Source organism: Culex pipiens, chromosome 2 (genome assembly GCF_016801865.2).
Source record: "Culex pipiens pallens isolate TS chromosome 2, TS_CPP_V2, whole genome shotgun sequence".
In the NCBI taxonomy this organism is placed as follows: domain Eukaryota; kingdom Metazoa; phylum Arthropoda; class Insecta; order Diptera; family Culicidae; genus Culex; species Culex pipiens.
The window spans coordinates 73,398,027-73,414,359 of NC_068938.1; the positions used below are offsets into that span (position 1 = coordinate 73,398,027).

Sequence of the window (16,333 nt, forward strand, 5' to 3'; positions counted from 1 at the left end):
ACCTATTTGATTCAAAAGATTACTACTGATAACATTGACACTAGCACCTGTATCAAGTAAATAGTAAATAGAATGAAATGGATTTTGTTTAGATGAAATTCTTAATCTAAATTGAAGATAAGGAGTTAAAATTATTCTTAGTACTTCATGGGGAGGATTGTAGAATTCTCTCTGAGAAGTCAAACTAAAATTATTACGAAAAATATTGTTACGTTTTCTATAATACCTAGGAGCACGGTAATTGTAGCGTCTGTTATATTGATTCGCATTTTGTTGGGTGTTTCGGACGCCAAAATGATCGAAAACCCCATCATTCAGTTTTTTCGCTGTGTATAAAATTGTTTAAAATTATTCCTGAATCGGTTTTGATAATATCTTTTGTTTGAGTAGTTATATTGATTTTGATAGTTATTCAATCGATTTTGATGGGTTGAAAAGTTACGTTTATCATTCACGTCTTGGTTTTTATTTGAATATTCATTTTTAAAGTTTTGTGAATTTATTCTTTGTTTGTCTTTGTACAAATTTTCGAATTCCTCATTACTTATTCGTTTTTCTTCAAGAATACTCAAAAAATCTCTAAAGTTTTGTATTGTTAAATTTCTTGCAGTTTGTTGCAAGTAAGTATTCTTCAGTCCCGCAATGAAATGAATTCTTAGATTTTCCATTGCAAAGTTATCAACATTTTTATCGATTTCTAAATCGAATAGAATTTCTAGTGCCCTATTCTTGTATGCTTTAAAGGTTTCATGTTCGTACTGCGAAAGATTATCGATCCGTTTGAAAATGTTTAAAAAAGACTTTTTATCACCAAATTCATGTAACAAATTCTTTTCAATTTCTTCCCAAGTAAGTTTTAAAATAGTTTTAGTAAATGGTTTAGCTTTACCTTTCAATTTCAGTTGTATTACATTAATCAAAGGTGTAAGAGAAACTCCTTTTGGAATTTTATTATAAAAATAATTAATTTGATCAAGGAAAGTATTTAAATCTTGTGATGTACCATAAAAATCTGGAATACACTTAATCGCAGAATCCATTGGAAACTCGGTATCCTCCATCATATTCAATTTTAAATCTATCAAACGCTCTTTTTGATTTAGTTTACTTGCAAAACATTCAAGAGTTAACTGAAATGATTTGACAGTTTCATTAAAATTGTTCACAATCTTGTCATATTCTTTGGGAATTGAACTCTCTCGTAACTCAATCAATTTATCTTTGTAAGAATTGACTGCCACTTTTGCTTCTTTCATTTTTAAAACAATGTCTTCCTGTTCATTGGGAATATTATTGGAAAGAAAATTCATTTCCGTAGCAAAATAATCATCTAGCTTCTTTAAATTTTCCATGTTGAAAGAATTTAACAGTTTCACTTTTCAAAATAACATTTAATAAAAATAATAATAATGCTCATGAACAAAATTATCCACTTCAATTTAATTACAAAAATAGTAAAATATTACAACTTACCCATTTTTCTTTGCTGGTTTTCTGGGTGTTCTCCATGGCTGGCGGTTCGATGAAAAATATTTCGATAATCGTGATTTTAAAGCTTCAATCGTCACAAAACTGAAGTTGCTTTCCATGGTTTTGGCTGGCGGTTTGTCACATTTTTTCAATCATCATGGCTGGCGTTTGAACTGCCATCTTCACTCGTCACTAAATGTTTCCTTTGGCATTGGCTAGCGGTTCGACACTGGTTTTTTCACTTGTCCGAAAATAACGTTCCTGTTTCAAATTGAAACTTTTACGCTGTCACCACATGTGTAACCTTAGTCTCTAATTTAACAGCGGGATTTCTTTCATGTCCATTCCTTTAGCACAGTTCGACACCATTTTCAGTTTAACTCCAAAATATGTATTCTAAGATTTTCCTTAAACTTATAGTAACATTTCACTATGCTTCTAAGATATACCCCGTGGCATTTTGGTAGAATTGCATCTGTGCATCGTAGCACTTACACCGAATAATCCACTCCAACTCCTAACTGCATCTCTCTTCTGCTAACTGCTAACTTCAACTCTCAATTTCAACTCCCTCCTAATTTCAACTACCCCGATTCTAAATCTAACTTAGGCTTTTATACTCCGAAGCGTTTTTAGTCAAGACGCATGCGCAATATTCATCTCTACGGGAGTAGCTCAGCCACGTGCGTTTTGACTACACCGCGTTGATCTTGAAATCTTTCTGCTCGAAAATTCTCAGCAGGGATCCTGGCAGAGTTCATGACCCTTCTGTTTTCGCTTTGTGCTTTTCCTTCCATCCTCCTACTGTGTTTATTTATGTCTTAACCTACGTGCTCCTAGAAATATGACACTTGACTCGTGTCAACATGTGTTAATGAGTGCATCTGAAGATGTTGCACTTCGTCTGATTGTAAAGACCAATGTACTTCTGACAAATTCTTCCCTGTTGGTCGAACTAAAAATCTACACTGCGTTTCGTGACCAACTGCAAGATCAAGAACTCCTCGGAACGAACCCGTCTACGCCATCTAACCATCCCTGAACTGCGGTCGTCCCTGAACTGCGATCGTGAGAGTTGTGCAGCACGACGTGCTGTCTCAAGAAATCCAACACGTGGCCGAGAACGACACGGCCGGGCGTCTCCAAGGGTTGACGCCTTTCCTACACGAAGGCCTCCTGCGAGTGGGAGGAAGACTGCAGCACTCCGAGCTGCCGTTCGCAGCCAAGCACCAGATGATCCTGCCCAAGCACCGAGTTACCAACCTGATTGTCAAGGCCTTCCACGAAGAGCACCTGCACGCGGGGCCGTCGTCCCTGCTCGCGATCCTGCGCAGACAGTTCTGGCTGCTCGACGGACGGTCGACAGTTCGGAGCGAGACGAGAAGCTGCGTGACGTGCTTCCGCGCGAAGCCACGCAGTACGAGCCAGCTGATGGGAAGACTGCCGTCCTGCCGAGTGACGGAGAACCTTCCGTTCGACGAGGTCGGCGTGGACTACGCCGGTCCAATTCTTGTGAAGGTAGGAACCCGAAAGCCGCAGATCGTCAAGGCATACTTTGCCGTCTTCGTGTGCATGGCAACCAAGGCGATCCACCTCGAGCTGGTCTCGGACCTCACGACCGAAGCATTCCTGGCCGCCCTCCAGCGCTTCGTCAGCAGACGCGGCGTGCCGCGTCGGATCCATTCCGATAACGGCACAAACTTCAAGGGGGCCAAGACTGAACTACACGAGCTGTACGTTCTTTTCAACGAGCGCGAATTCAACGACCGGGTCCAGACGTACTGCCAGCCCAAGGAGATCACCTGGTCGTTCATCCCACCTGGCGCGCCGAACTTCGGTGGCCTTTGGGAGGTGGCTGTAAAAAGCACGAAGTATCATCTGAAGCGGATCCTCAAACACGCCAAGCTTACCTTCGAGGAGTACGCCACCGTGCTCGCGGAGGTCGAGGCCGTGCTCAACTCCAGACCGCTCTTCGCTACATCCACCGACCCAGCAGATCCAGAAGTCCTGACGCCGGGACACTTCTTGATTGGCCGCCCTCTCATGGCCATTCCGGAACCGGCGTACGAGGGAATACCGACGAACCGGCTGTCCAAGTGGCAGCACCTGCAGCTCTTGCGCGAACACTTTTGGAGAGCCTGGAGACGGGACTACTTGACGACCCTCCAGCCAAGAGGAAAGAACCGGAAGGAGAATGGTGAACCTGCTGGAGGAGAAAGATGCGCCACCGTTGGATTGGAAGTTAGGAATCGTGACGCAGACCTACCCTGGACCGGACGGTTTCGTGCGAACTGCGGACGTGAAGGTCGGTGGAACCGTCATCCGGCGACCGATCTCAAAGCTATCCGTATTACCAATCCTGGACAACGAGCCGGAAAAATCTGCTGAGTCTTCGTCTCAGCCCGGGGGGAGGATGTTGGCGGCTTAACTGGCTGCGTTAATTTGACAGCTCTGCTCGCCTGCCGCAACCAGCTTGCTGCGATCGAGCGCAACCCTGCGCAACGTTTCTCGCGCGCAACGGCGCGACGTTGCCACGACGCTGAACGAACGACGAGACACGAACGACGACCGACGATGACGACGAGAGAAAAAACCGCCATTTTGCGGTACCAGTCTTTTTTCACCCTCGGACAAGTTAACACGTAGTTTTTAATTAGACTTAATAAAGCTAGTTGTAGTGCTAAATCCGAGTGCGTTTACTTTTTTACCACACCCAAGGCCAGTTCGAACAATAAGTACAGTCCACCCGTGAGTATTCCGCCGTTTTCCGTGGGGCCAACGTGCCGGCCCGAACAAAAACATTGGAGTTCAATTTCCACAACAACAATTAAACATTGCATCAAATTAAAATCAAAACATTGGTCGTCAATCAAAACAACAACAATCAAATCTAAAGCAAAAATGTGATTGTACAAAAACAATCAAATTTCGAGCAAATTATTTGCCTTCAAATTCCACCATAAACATCACAACGAAAAACCAAACTTACTACTTCAAAACAAAACATTCGTTCCCAAAATCACAACAACAAGCAAATCATTCATTAAATTCAAGACCGTCAATTATCGCAGACAGTTTTATGCCTTTTATCAATTTCAAATAACAAGTTCAAGCAAAAATCTACCTGTTTCAAACACAGGCAAAATAACAAAGCGAAACTTTGGACCTGCATCCAGGCAGATAAACAAAACTGTTGGATTTCACAACACAACAATCCAAGCAAAACAAATGATCTTTCATGAATCAAAAGGTTCGACTTACCGGACTGTGCCATTGTCGTGATCGGGGACTTTCTTTTATAATAAAAACACAGATATTTTGCAATTAACAAACAACACGTCTTATTCCACAGAAATTAACCACAAAACTAATTTGACAATCTTCATTCTCTCTTTCGCCGGCCGCGCGTATCTCGTTGTTTTCTCGCTCGTTGTTCTCTCTCGCAGCTCGCTAGCACGCTCTCGCACTCAATCCACAATCGGCTAACAATGCAATATTCATGAAGGTGCGCCCTTTTTGTTGCGCTCTTAACTCTTATTTATAAATTATATCAATCTTATAATAAGTACTCCTTTAATAATTTATTACATATTCAATCCTGCAACCCATAATCCCTACAGTACCTACATATCTTAACACCTTGCCTCTACCTCTGAGCCATGGATGAATTGATGAAAGGGCAAATGGTTGGGCTGAACTGTATCCAGAGCCGTACCTTGGGTCCACGGCGCCCTTGGCGAAGTATCAATTTGGCGCCCCTCTCAAATTTACGAGCATTTTAATAAATTGATGATATTTTTCCATGATTGCTTCAAAGAGTTTTGATTTTATAATTGCAATTGGAGTCCTTGATATGTTTAAATTCAGAAACTCAGTTATTTTATGTTCAATTATTTGATTATTTCAAATAATTAGAGATAGGTTAAATTGAAAATTTATTGTAGGAATTAGGTTGGCTGAATATTTTCTCAGATTTCATTAAATCGATAATGATATCAGGGCTTGTTTTTTTAATGTTTTTTTTCAGATAATTTCACATAATTTAATAAATCATGATTCTTTTTGCTTTAACTTGTTAGCAAATTTGATATTTAATAAGCCTAAATTGTTTGATCTGAACTAGTATTAATTCTATTGTATAATTTCCCGGATTCGTAAAATAATCAGATGATTTGGCTTTGGATTTCATTACGGTGTAATTCAAAAACAGAAAAAATCCCTCTTCAAAATTAAAAAAAAACGATGCCCGTGTGCCCTTTTGTTTTATCTAGATAAGAATCCTAGCAAGCTTAGTAAAAAAGAACACACCGGCACCGAAGTATAGTTTTTAAACATGCAGCCGTAGAATCAAATTTAGTCAAAATCGAATAAAGATCATTAAAATCCAGCGATCATGATGAAACTTATTTTAATGATAATAATAGGTAAAAGCATTATATTTGGTAAAAATATTAAGATAAGAAATTTTATTTCGTTTTTGTGATTCGTCCAAACGATGCTTGCGAATATTTTTAATATTTTTTTTTAGTTATGTTTTGCGTTGATTTTTTTCATAGGTATTTTCTTTGTTTATTTTTAATTTGTAAAATTAAATTTTATATTCTAGTAAATTATTTTTTGCACAAAGCTATTTGAATGTTCTCAGACCATGATAATTTTTTTGCTTTTAACTGAATTTTTTTAATAGTTTCTCATTACCAAAGCTTTTTAGACGATTTAAAAAGTAAACAACATTTGTTAAAGAACGGTATGCTGATCGGAAGGAACGCGGTCAAGAAATGTTGCGTGTTCTTTTCGTGACACCCCCAAGAAAAGTTGATAGTTCGGTTTGAGCGCGATTGACGGTGTGCGCGCTTGAGGTTCTTTCGAGGAAAAAATAAAAAGATTCAAAATATTCAAAAGTTAAAATTAAAGATTAAACATTTTTATTCAAAAACTTTTAACAACAATTATAAACAAAATTATGATTTCTATCAATAATTGAAAATTCCCGTTAAAAAAACTGAAAATTATAAATTCTTAAAATCTAAAACTAGAAAAACTAAAATAAAAAATTATGTAACTATGAAATAAGGAAATAAAAAATAAGGAAATAAGAAATAAGGAAATTAAAAAATTAGGAAATTAGGAAATCAGGGAATTAGGAAATTTGGAAATTATGATATAAGCAAATTAGTAAAATTAAGAAAATAAGAAAATTATGTAATAAGGAAACAAGGAAATTACCAAATTATAAAATTAAGAAATGAGTAAATTAGGATGTTAGGAAATTAGGAAATTAGGAATTAGGAAAATAGGAAATTCAATTTAAAAAATAGGATATTCGGAAGTTAAGAAGTTAAGAAATTAGGAAATTTGGAAATATGGAAATCAGGAAATTAGGAAATAAGGAAATTAGGATAATCGGAAACTAGGAAATCAGGAAATTAGGAAGTTTGGAAATTTGGAAATTATGAAATAAGGCTGGTACAAATGTTTTTTTTTTCTTGAATTTTTAAATTCTTAAATTCTTAATTTTTCATTCCAGATTTTTTTAATTTTGGAGGAAATAGAGTTTTTGATTGTTATAAATTCGAGGTTTTCGTAAATTTGTATTTAAGAATTTCTATATTTCCGATTTTTAAAATTTTTGAAATTTCGACTTGTACATTCGCTTAGAATTTTAAAATGTTTGAGCAATTGAATTTATAAAAACTTTAATATTAAAATCTGGGTGCAGAATAGTTGTCCGCAAAGCGGCCTCAATTTAGAACTGTCAAAGCGGAACCAATTTACTGTTCGCAAAATAATACCAAGAAGTGGCAAGTATTGTGATCGATCTATAATTTATTTTGTCAGGAATAAAAAAAAGTCGATTGCGTCGAGCTATTAAGATATTCGAAGTCAAAACATCTTAAGAAGAGGGTTGAAACCGAGATTGGCATGATTCGTTGCTAACATTTCAAAATCGCTATGTCTCACGCAAAACTTATGTTTATGACGATTTTGAAATGTTAGCGACGAAATATCAATGACTATGAATGGTACCTGCCAAATAATATTGGATAATCTTACTCCGATATTATCACTGCACATCAAAGATACATAATCTCGGAACTTTTATTCGGTTGCTCTTCTGGTTCACGAAATTCCACCCACTTCGTGATGAAAAATTGTCATCACGAGGAAAACAAAAAAGGCCTCTTTTGGCCACCCATTGTTTAGTATACGAAGAAAAAAGTGGGATGCACTTAATTTTTCATCGAAAACATCAACATCAACAGATTCAAAATGTTTCAAAACAATTCACTTCAGCAGCAAAAAATATGTCACGCTTGAGCTTGAACATAGCCTTCTACTTTGTTTATGTTTACAGCTGTAGTGCTGTTGTATTAGTGGGGAGCAGTGGGGAGCTTTCGAAAATCACGTTACGCATTCTGTCTTTTCAGCACCCAGATTAAAATTATTATTCAATTCTGTTTATTTTTAATTTTTAATTTCCAAATTTCAGATTTTAGTTGAAATTTTCCTTATTATTTAAAAAAAAATATTTGAAATTTCTGAAATGTTTGTTATTTTTTAAATATTTTTGAATTTGTTGTTTGGTTGAACTTCAAAATTTCAGATTATTATTGTATTTTCAGTAAGAACATTTGTATGATTATTGTCAAGTTTAATTTCACTCTGATTTACTTCATTTTGGTCCCGCAATGTGTGGATCAATCGGACAGCGCAGGGGACTCGTAATCCAGTGGTAGCTGGTTGGTACTAGCAATAAATAGTTGGAGACACGATGGCAGACATCTACAAAGACAACTTCTTTTTTTACTCCATTTCGACCACAAAATTTAAATCTAGATTAAATTTTCAAAACAACCTATCCCTCATGGGTTTCCTATGCAGATAGGGCCTTTTGAAAATTTAATCGAGAAATCTGTCCTTTTAATTTCATTATTCTGCATTTTGAGATTCAGCGGGAATTTTAAATATAATTATATCCAATACAAAATTATTAAAACATTTGTAATTATCAGTCGCATTCAAAAAGGAAAATTACAATTCTTTGATTTTAACATCAAAACATGTTACAAACAAGCACCGCGCGAAGAAACGTCAAACCCAGCTGCGTACCGCTTAAGAAAAATCTTTTCGTGACCCTTTTTTGTTTCTTGGGCGTTTTTTTATGAAGTTTCGCGTTCCTTCCGATCTGCATACCATCCTTAAGGCTAGTATGAAGATCGGAAGGAAAGGGCTCAAGAAACAGCTTTACGAACAGCAGAACAAAGGAGAGGGAGCGATTTCTTGGGTCTTTTCTTCACCCTCTCTGACTTGCTTGCGCTGCCGCTGCTGCCCATTTGATTTTTTTCTTGACCGGTTCCTTCCGAAGTGCGTACACCGCTTTAAGCTAAAACTGAAAAAGTGATGTTCAGAACAGCTTATGCGCCCTGAAAAAAAAATTTCTTGAAAAAATAATGGTGATTGGTGAGAATTTACAACCGTTTTCCTATTTCAAAACTCTAGTATTTTGAAATAGCGTAGGGAAATTTCAATGCACGAAGTTGCTTATAAAAGGGGAAATCGATGGCCATTTTTAAACTCGAAAATGTCAAAATTTCAAAAGATTTGTATATATTTTAATGTTAAAATAATTCCCTTTTTTCACAATTTAGCTGATTGTAATTCACAGCCAAATTAACATGAAAATAACATATAGTTAGATTTTTTTAGTCTGTAAGGTATAACATTAACTTTATTATACAACAGTCTAAATTTTGATGCTGTATTTATTTTGAGAAGCTCTTCTTGAACTCCCTGAATTTTCTGTCACTTGAGCGCCCCTTCTTTGATGAAAAAAAAATAAATTTAGCATTAAGTATGAATTTAAAAAACACTTCGGTAGGAATATTCAAACAATTGATTTTGGCGCCCCTAAACATTTTTTTTTTTTATATTGTAAACTAAATTATCTAGCTATTTGTAGTTCTACTTTATAATTTGGCGCTCTTTATGTTTCAAATATCTAATGAGGATGTTATAACTGACATGAAAATTTTGTACAATCATCGATTTCGGCGCCCCCCAAGGGCTGGCGGTCGCCAACTGCGCCAACCCCTAGGTACGGCGCTGACTGTATCTAAGGATTTTTGATTTCAATATTTTTCTTAGCACACAAATCGGGCTAAGTCACATGTTGCAACATTGGAACCAATAAGTTTTCATTTTTTCAATATGTTTCGATTACAAAACGAAATGGATTGTTGCAAAGTTGTTTTCAATTCGAAAGGTTTGCAACATTGCAACGTGTTGTTGCTAAAATGTAATTTTTATGTTTCTACAGCAAAACAAAACATAATCTAGACTTCAAATTTATCATGTTGCCAAATGCTACTTGGGAATACACACCTTATCGAAACAGTTTTTGTAAAAATTTGTTCAAAAAAGTGACTTTTTGCAGTAAATCGACTAGGGGGTGCGAGAGAGTATTTTATTATTTTTTCTTGTCTAAGAAAACATTGTTCCTAACAGCATAATCTATCATTAAAGAAGTGAGCACCTGAAATTCCTCGGCATGACTTCAAAATGGGACAGGATAATGCTTATGCTCATGCTCAACATTGCACCGGTTCGACAATAATTCAGCAGCACGAAACAAAAATTAAAAAGTCATGAAATCAACCCTAGAAACATAATACATAAACTTTGAAATTAATTGTTAACAAATTTTCATTTTCAGATCTTTGCCAATAACGCGGCAAATGTTAGCCGGTGGTCTGGCAGGACTGTGCCAAATAATTATAACGACGCCTATGGAGCTTTTAAAAATTCAAATGCAAGATGCCGGACGCATAACAGCCCAGGTAAATCATAAGCATAAAGTTACCTGGTCAGTTTTTTTTTTCGAATTTTGAACACGAATTTGATTTGAATCGTATACGAATACCGTTTTAAACGCAACAACCGGTTCCGTGTTCGAAACGATTGTTGCGTTTGAAGCGGAATTTATTTACGATTCGAATCGAATTCGTGTTTAGCGTTCTAATTGAATTGGTTGGACGAAAACATGATACTGCGAACATGATACTGGGGGAAAATAGAGCATATGGGTCATTCCACCTGAAGTGTGCAAGAAAAAATATAAATTTAAAAACTACCATCTCCGATTCTGCTCAAATTTAGCAGAGCTGTTGAGACTATCAAAACATGCAAAAATCCCGAATTTCATCCAAATCGGACCACCCCCTCCATTTTTGTACCCTCCCAAAAAATCGACTTTTTGGCGATTTTTGAGCGAAACCCGAGGGGGGCGTCACTTCCGCGTTGACCAAGCGATAAGCTATCCTTTGCAATCCTTTTCGGCGTTTCTTCTAACCTTTCCGCTTTTTCTTGCTTTAACTTGCGATAACCGCGATAACTCGCTTTTTCGCTTTCCTTTTCTCGCGTTTTCGCATCACACTGCTCGATTTTTTTGACAGCAAGAACTGTCAAGGGCAAATGACAGTTCTCGATGTCAAATCAGTCGAGCAGTTTGTTTTGCAGAATTTTTCTCCGTCACCGGACTCGATTGTCGATTTAACAAAACGGGGGCACCCGGACAGGAGCAAGCAGGTTTCCCGCCGCGTTGTGCCGACCAAGAAGGACACTAGCGGCCCGGTTTCAGCGAGTTGGCAGCTTCCAGACAGAACCTTAATGCAAACAGAACTGTTCCGGGTCGCAAGATGGGACCGGTGCGAAGAGCCTGCCAACGATGCTGTACGACGAAGAACCTGCAGCAAGGAAAAGGTCAAACGAAAGGAGTTGAGGCCACTGCTGGTGTATGTGGGTTCTGGTCGATCTACAAGGTGCCCAACACACCGTCGAAGCCGGGTTAGTAGTATTAGTATTCAAACGCAGGTCGGATGTCCTGGCAGAGCTTCCGGTTCATCAACTTTGGAACGGACCAGACGAGTTCAATTGGACTGTTGTTGAACGAACTTCACGTGTCCTCGTACCACATTCCGGACGGAGAGCGTTAGCGCGAAATAACCTTGATGAAAGCGGAATTAAAGCAACCTCACTGGAACATCCTGAAGTTGCGAGTCCGAGTTAGCGTGATGTTCAACTCGTTTGCCAATGTCTACTTTAGAAAAAAGTTGTGTACTTGATTGCTCAGTCGCTGCAATTGATTGCACGAGCCGGAAATCAACCCAGCAACTGTTCTATCAACATTGACCGGCAGAAACACAAGTCTGTCTGTAGCGGAGGAAGCGTCTACAGCGAGATGCGGGAGTGTCGGTAGCGCTAAGAGAAGTTGTTCCAGAACGCGGTTATATTTCGTTTAAAATAAGTGTTATTTTTAAGTATATTTAAATTTAGCACTACAGTCTATTACAGTTCATGTGAATAAAGTGTTCCAAATATATCTAAAACTCATGTGACTAGTAGTTGTGTTCATCTTAATAATAATTTTTGCTCCAGCAGCAAGATCCGGCTGTTCAGGTAGTTCATTAGGCTGCGGATCTGCGAGAACGTCTTTTGCAGCGCTCGATCATTATCCTGGAAGCTGTAGGCGTCAGCGGTTTCTTGATCGTAGCAGATTATTTTTTTGGTTTTCAGCGCCGTTTTGCACTCGTGAATGAACCGAACTATTTCCAGGTCCTGCCATCGCTGCAGCGTACTTCGATGGTCATGTGGATTACACGTTCACCTGCAAAGAAAATAATCATAAACATAAAAAGTCCTGCAAAACCCCACCTCAACATTCTTACTATTCGTTTAGCTAAGCGTTGCAAACGGTACCGGGTCAATCGGGACACATGGGGCGAATTGGGACAGCAGTTTTAACCATGTAGGAGCACAATATTTTGATTTTTCTGGTTGGTTTCGGTTAGAACAGACTCAGGCCAACAAAATGTGTACATTCATTTCCAAATTTAAAAGCTTAAAGTGCTCTAAAAACTGCTGTCCCTATTCAGACTGTAGTCCCGATTCACCCCTGATTACGGTGTCGTACTCTTCGTTGTCGGCAGCTAGAGCAGAACGTGACCGAACTTTTCCATGGCCATCGATTCCTTACCGGACGTTTCCGCGGCCAGCACGCGAAGGGCGTCGTGCAGCGAACGATCCGCTTCGTCGATGATCTGCTGGGTTGCCCCACGAATTACGACGGTACAGGACTCTCCGAGGGAAACTCCGCTTAAACGCAGCAGCGTGTCCTTGCCGATCATGACCTGTTCGAACAGATCGCAACGACCGAGACGAGCCTGGTCCTGGTTGTCACCTTGTCCTTCATCTTCTCCTTCTCGGCGACCTCCAGCTCGGCAATCTTCACCATCGATCTTGTCCGTATCCATCGACGTGTTGGCGATCAAGATCTTCATGTTATCGATGCGTTTCGGCTTGTGCACAACGGGCTTCTTGTCCAACAGGAAACCCTCGTCCAGGAACGAATCCTCCAAGCAACCGCCGGTCTTCTTTATGCACCATATCGCGGTCAATTCCCCGAATCACTTCAACCGCATCACGGCATCGACGGCCAGAATCTCCGAGCGACGGGACAGAATCTCCGAGCTGGGCGTCACCGTGGCAAACAGCGCCGAACGTGCCGCCTGCTTGGCCGCACGCCACCCGGCGATAATCGTTTGAGGGTGAAATTTTTGCTCGAGCAACTTTTCCGCCTCGCGCAGCAACTCTGACGCCAACACCGTCACGGAAGTCGTTCCATCGCCAACCTCGTCGTCCTAGAAGCGACTCATGTCCACGCCGACCGCCTTCGAAATCGTCGCCCCGTCGTTGGTGACCTCAACCTGGCCGGCGCTACAGCCGTGTGCAATCAGAATCTTTTGCATTCCCTACGGGCCGAGTGTGCTCTTGACCAGCTTGCCGATCGCGATGGCCCCCACAAACGAGGACAGCCGGGCTATCACCCCGGAGCAAACTTTTCCGGTCGTTGACATAAAAATCGCAATTTTTGCTTTGCTGTCAAAACTGCTTGAAAAAAACCAAAACAAATACCGAGTTGCCAAACATGACCAAAAACTGCTCGACGGCAAGGTTGCAAGATAGATTTCCCTGGTTCAAAAGTCGAGCAGACGCTGGTCGCTTTAACTCGCTTTAACGCGCGTTAACTTGCGATAACTTGCTTTAGGGTGGCGTTTTGTGAAAACTCGGCACGATGAGTAGCGTTGATGCTTTTCGAGCTCGTTTTTGTGCGTTTTAGTGTGTTATCGCGGAGTGACGTCCCCCTCGCGTCGAGCCGTGGATCAGTGAAGATGATTCTGACCATCCGTACCGCTATCTAAACTTCTCAACTGAACCCAAGGGGAGAACGACGTTTGTGTTGCAGATTCTCGGAACTTTTAGCACCAACGGATCGGACGCGGTATCTTTTTCTCTGCCTGCACGCAAAACTGCCAATGCGAATTTAATGAGCATTGGTACCAGAATCTTGAACATAGAATCACAGACAAACAGACGTGACTCTCCATACAAATTATTTTTGAAATCCATCGTCCTTTATCAAATCACCAAATCACGGCGACGCCAGCGCTGCCTGGTGAGCTGATGCCGAAGCGCAGCCCAAACATACCAATACAAACCCATTGCTGTCATGTACCACGTCAGTGTATGCGTGAGACAAACAAGCCTAAACGATTGTAAACATCAACAGTTGATCGAAATAATTTTGTTGTTGCTACTCGATGAAAAGAATAAAAATCAACACCGAAGGCCGAAGATGACGGCGGGTTGGTTCCGTTTCCCATAACAGAACCTTATGAGCAAATCATGCGGCAGCACCAGCAACGACGCACCACAACCGCAACGACAGAGACCAAATCACCGGTCCTCCCAGTTGCTACCAAGTTCTGTCGAAGATTTCTCCTCCACCGAAACCTCGAATCGTTACACCTAACACCATCATCAACAAGATGCCCCTGGTCACGAAAACATCAGTAGTGGCCGCCGAAGTAGATAAATCCAATTCAAACCTACCGGAAATAATCCCCACGATGGGCGTTTTGGAAATTTCCACGGGGAACGTGTCCACGGCGCAGTTAAGTTGCGTCAAACAACAAAAGCAAAAAGTGGCAAAGATTCCAAAAAACGCTGCCGCAAAATTTACATCAAAACAGAACCACAGAAACTGAACTGGAAAAAGATTGAATGGCGCAACTTCGCCAAAAGGACGACCAGCAGCAGCAATCTGAGCAGCAGTCCACGAAGGGTAAGCAGGTTGCTCCGAAGGAGTAACTTCACCACAGGATCCGGCTTCCTCTGCAGTAGCCGGCGCCTCAGCAGCAACCTCGACATCGGTAGGCAGTTGAGCAGGCCTACCGGGTTAATAGTGGGGCAAGAGGCTATGGCCAAGACTGCCCCAATTTTGTCCTGGAAAGCCTGGATTGTGATTCACGGTTAGAATTCCAGAATTCCATAAATATTTGTGCTCACGTTCAACTTCGCACGTGCTCACGTTCAACTTAAAAAAACTGAGAAAATACGGGTGAGCTGTCACGACAGCAGCGCCATCAGCGCCGGGTGAGTGGATGCCGAAACAAAATTGCATTTGAAATAACCGTTTTTGGAGGACGATGGTTCGGCACTCGAGTGTCCCGTCTGTTTTTCTGTGATAGAATGATCATAAACGATCATGAGAATCCAATGCTCAAAGCGCGCTGACCATCCGAGGGCTTTTGTTAATTTGATTTGGTTAACCGCTGTGGATTTTCTTGAAATAATTCGAACTGTCAAAAATCCACCAAAGGATCTACCGGTGGATACTTTTCTACCACAGTTTTTTGTGTGATCAATGTGGTAGATGTTTTGGTGGATTTTTGACAGTTCGAATTATTTCAAGAAAATCCACAGCGGTTAACCAAATCAAATTAACAAAAGCCCTCCGATGTTCATCTTGCTTTGTTCGAAATTTAACAGTTCGTTTGAATGTGTGCGTGTCACCGCGCACAGCTTTTGGCTGTTCTCACAATTCACCGCTGGCGACGCCACCATAATTTGTCGCTGCTGGGCTAGTACCGCTTTTCACCACTAGATGGATTTATTCCCCCAGGACGCAAACCAAACGTGTACGGAAAATAAATATTAATTAAAAGATTAAAACATATTATTTGTATTGCTTCAACACGATAAATAAAACTAAGCTTAGCATTGATTATGAAAATTCCGCTCAACTGAGTTTTATTTGGTGTTCAAGCAATAAAAATAATATGTTTTGATCAATATTTCTCCTAAGAACAATATGGGAATAAAAAGCAAGCAGTATTTTGTTTTATTATTTCAACAGAAAATACCAAGTTGTTATGTTTGTTTACCATTGATTAGATCTATTCTATAACTGCGGTAGGATTTCTTAACTCTGTATTTTTGTGTCAAATGTGTGTGATCAAATTACAAAAACCGCAATGCCAGGTTCCGGCCGCTGCTTCCTTCTTCAAGATCTTCTTTTCCTTCTTGTCCCCGGTGACTGCCTTCTTGCCGGCCTCGGACTTCTTGGCGGTCTTTGAGACTTCGGTCACCTTCTTGGCAGCCTTGACAATGGACTTGTTCTTCTCCTTCTCGGATCCAACTGAGCTGCACGATTCTCGCATGGACGACAGTCGGTTCCGGCGGCAGATACGCTCCGACGGCGCAGGGCCAGCACCTTCATGTACTTGGACGCGACTCAACGCAACACTTCTTGATGGCCAGACGACGCTGTATCTTGGGCGTATTGGACTTAGTCTTCTTGTCGTCCTTCTCCGGCAGCGGGCACTTCTCCACAAAATTGGTCACGTTGTACAGCTTGCGGATGTTAGTCGCACGCTTTGGTCCGAGACGACGCGGCATGGTTGTATCCGTCAGTCCGGGAATGTTCTTCTCACCCTCCCTCAGGATGTTCAGCGCCAGGTTCTGA

The 16,333-nt window shown here is 40.5% G+C and overlaps 2 protein-coding genes and 1 pseudogene across 2 annotated transcripts in view; 2 read left to right on the forward strand and 1 right to left on the reverse strand.

The window, feature by feature from the left end:
• Positions 1-12,415, forward strand: part of LOC120430658 (uncharacterized) — a 29,113-nt gene extending 16,698 nt beyond the window's left edge. Inside the window, exon 2 of the mRNA XM_039595763.2 lies at positions 10,184-12,415. Within this exon, the coding sequence (XP_039451697.1) occupies positions 10,184-10,358 (175 nt within the window). The 3' untranslated portion in view covers positions 10,359-12,415. The remainder of the gene's footprint in view (positions 1-10,183) is intronic.
• LOC128092997 (uncharacterized) lies at positions 308-7,741 on the forward strand. The gene has a single exon (XM_052708323.1). It carries the CDS (start codon positions 2,704-2,706, stop codon positions 3,856-3,858), a length of 1,155 nt encoding a protein of 384 aa, XP_052564283.1. The 5' UTR covers positions 308-2,703; the 3' UTR covers positions 3,859-7,741.
• Positions 12,416-12,431: 16 nt separating the features above from the next.
• The window catches only part of LOC128092645 (uncharacterized), a 14,682-nt pseudogene continuing 10,780 nt past the window's right edge, over positions 12,432-16,333 (reverse strand).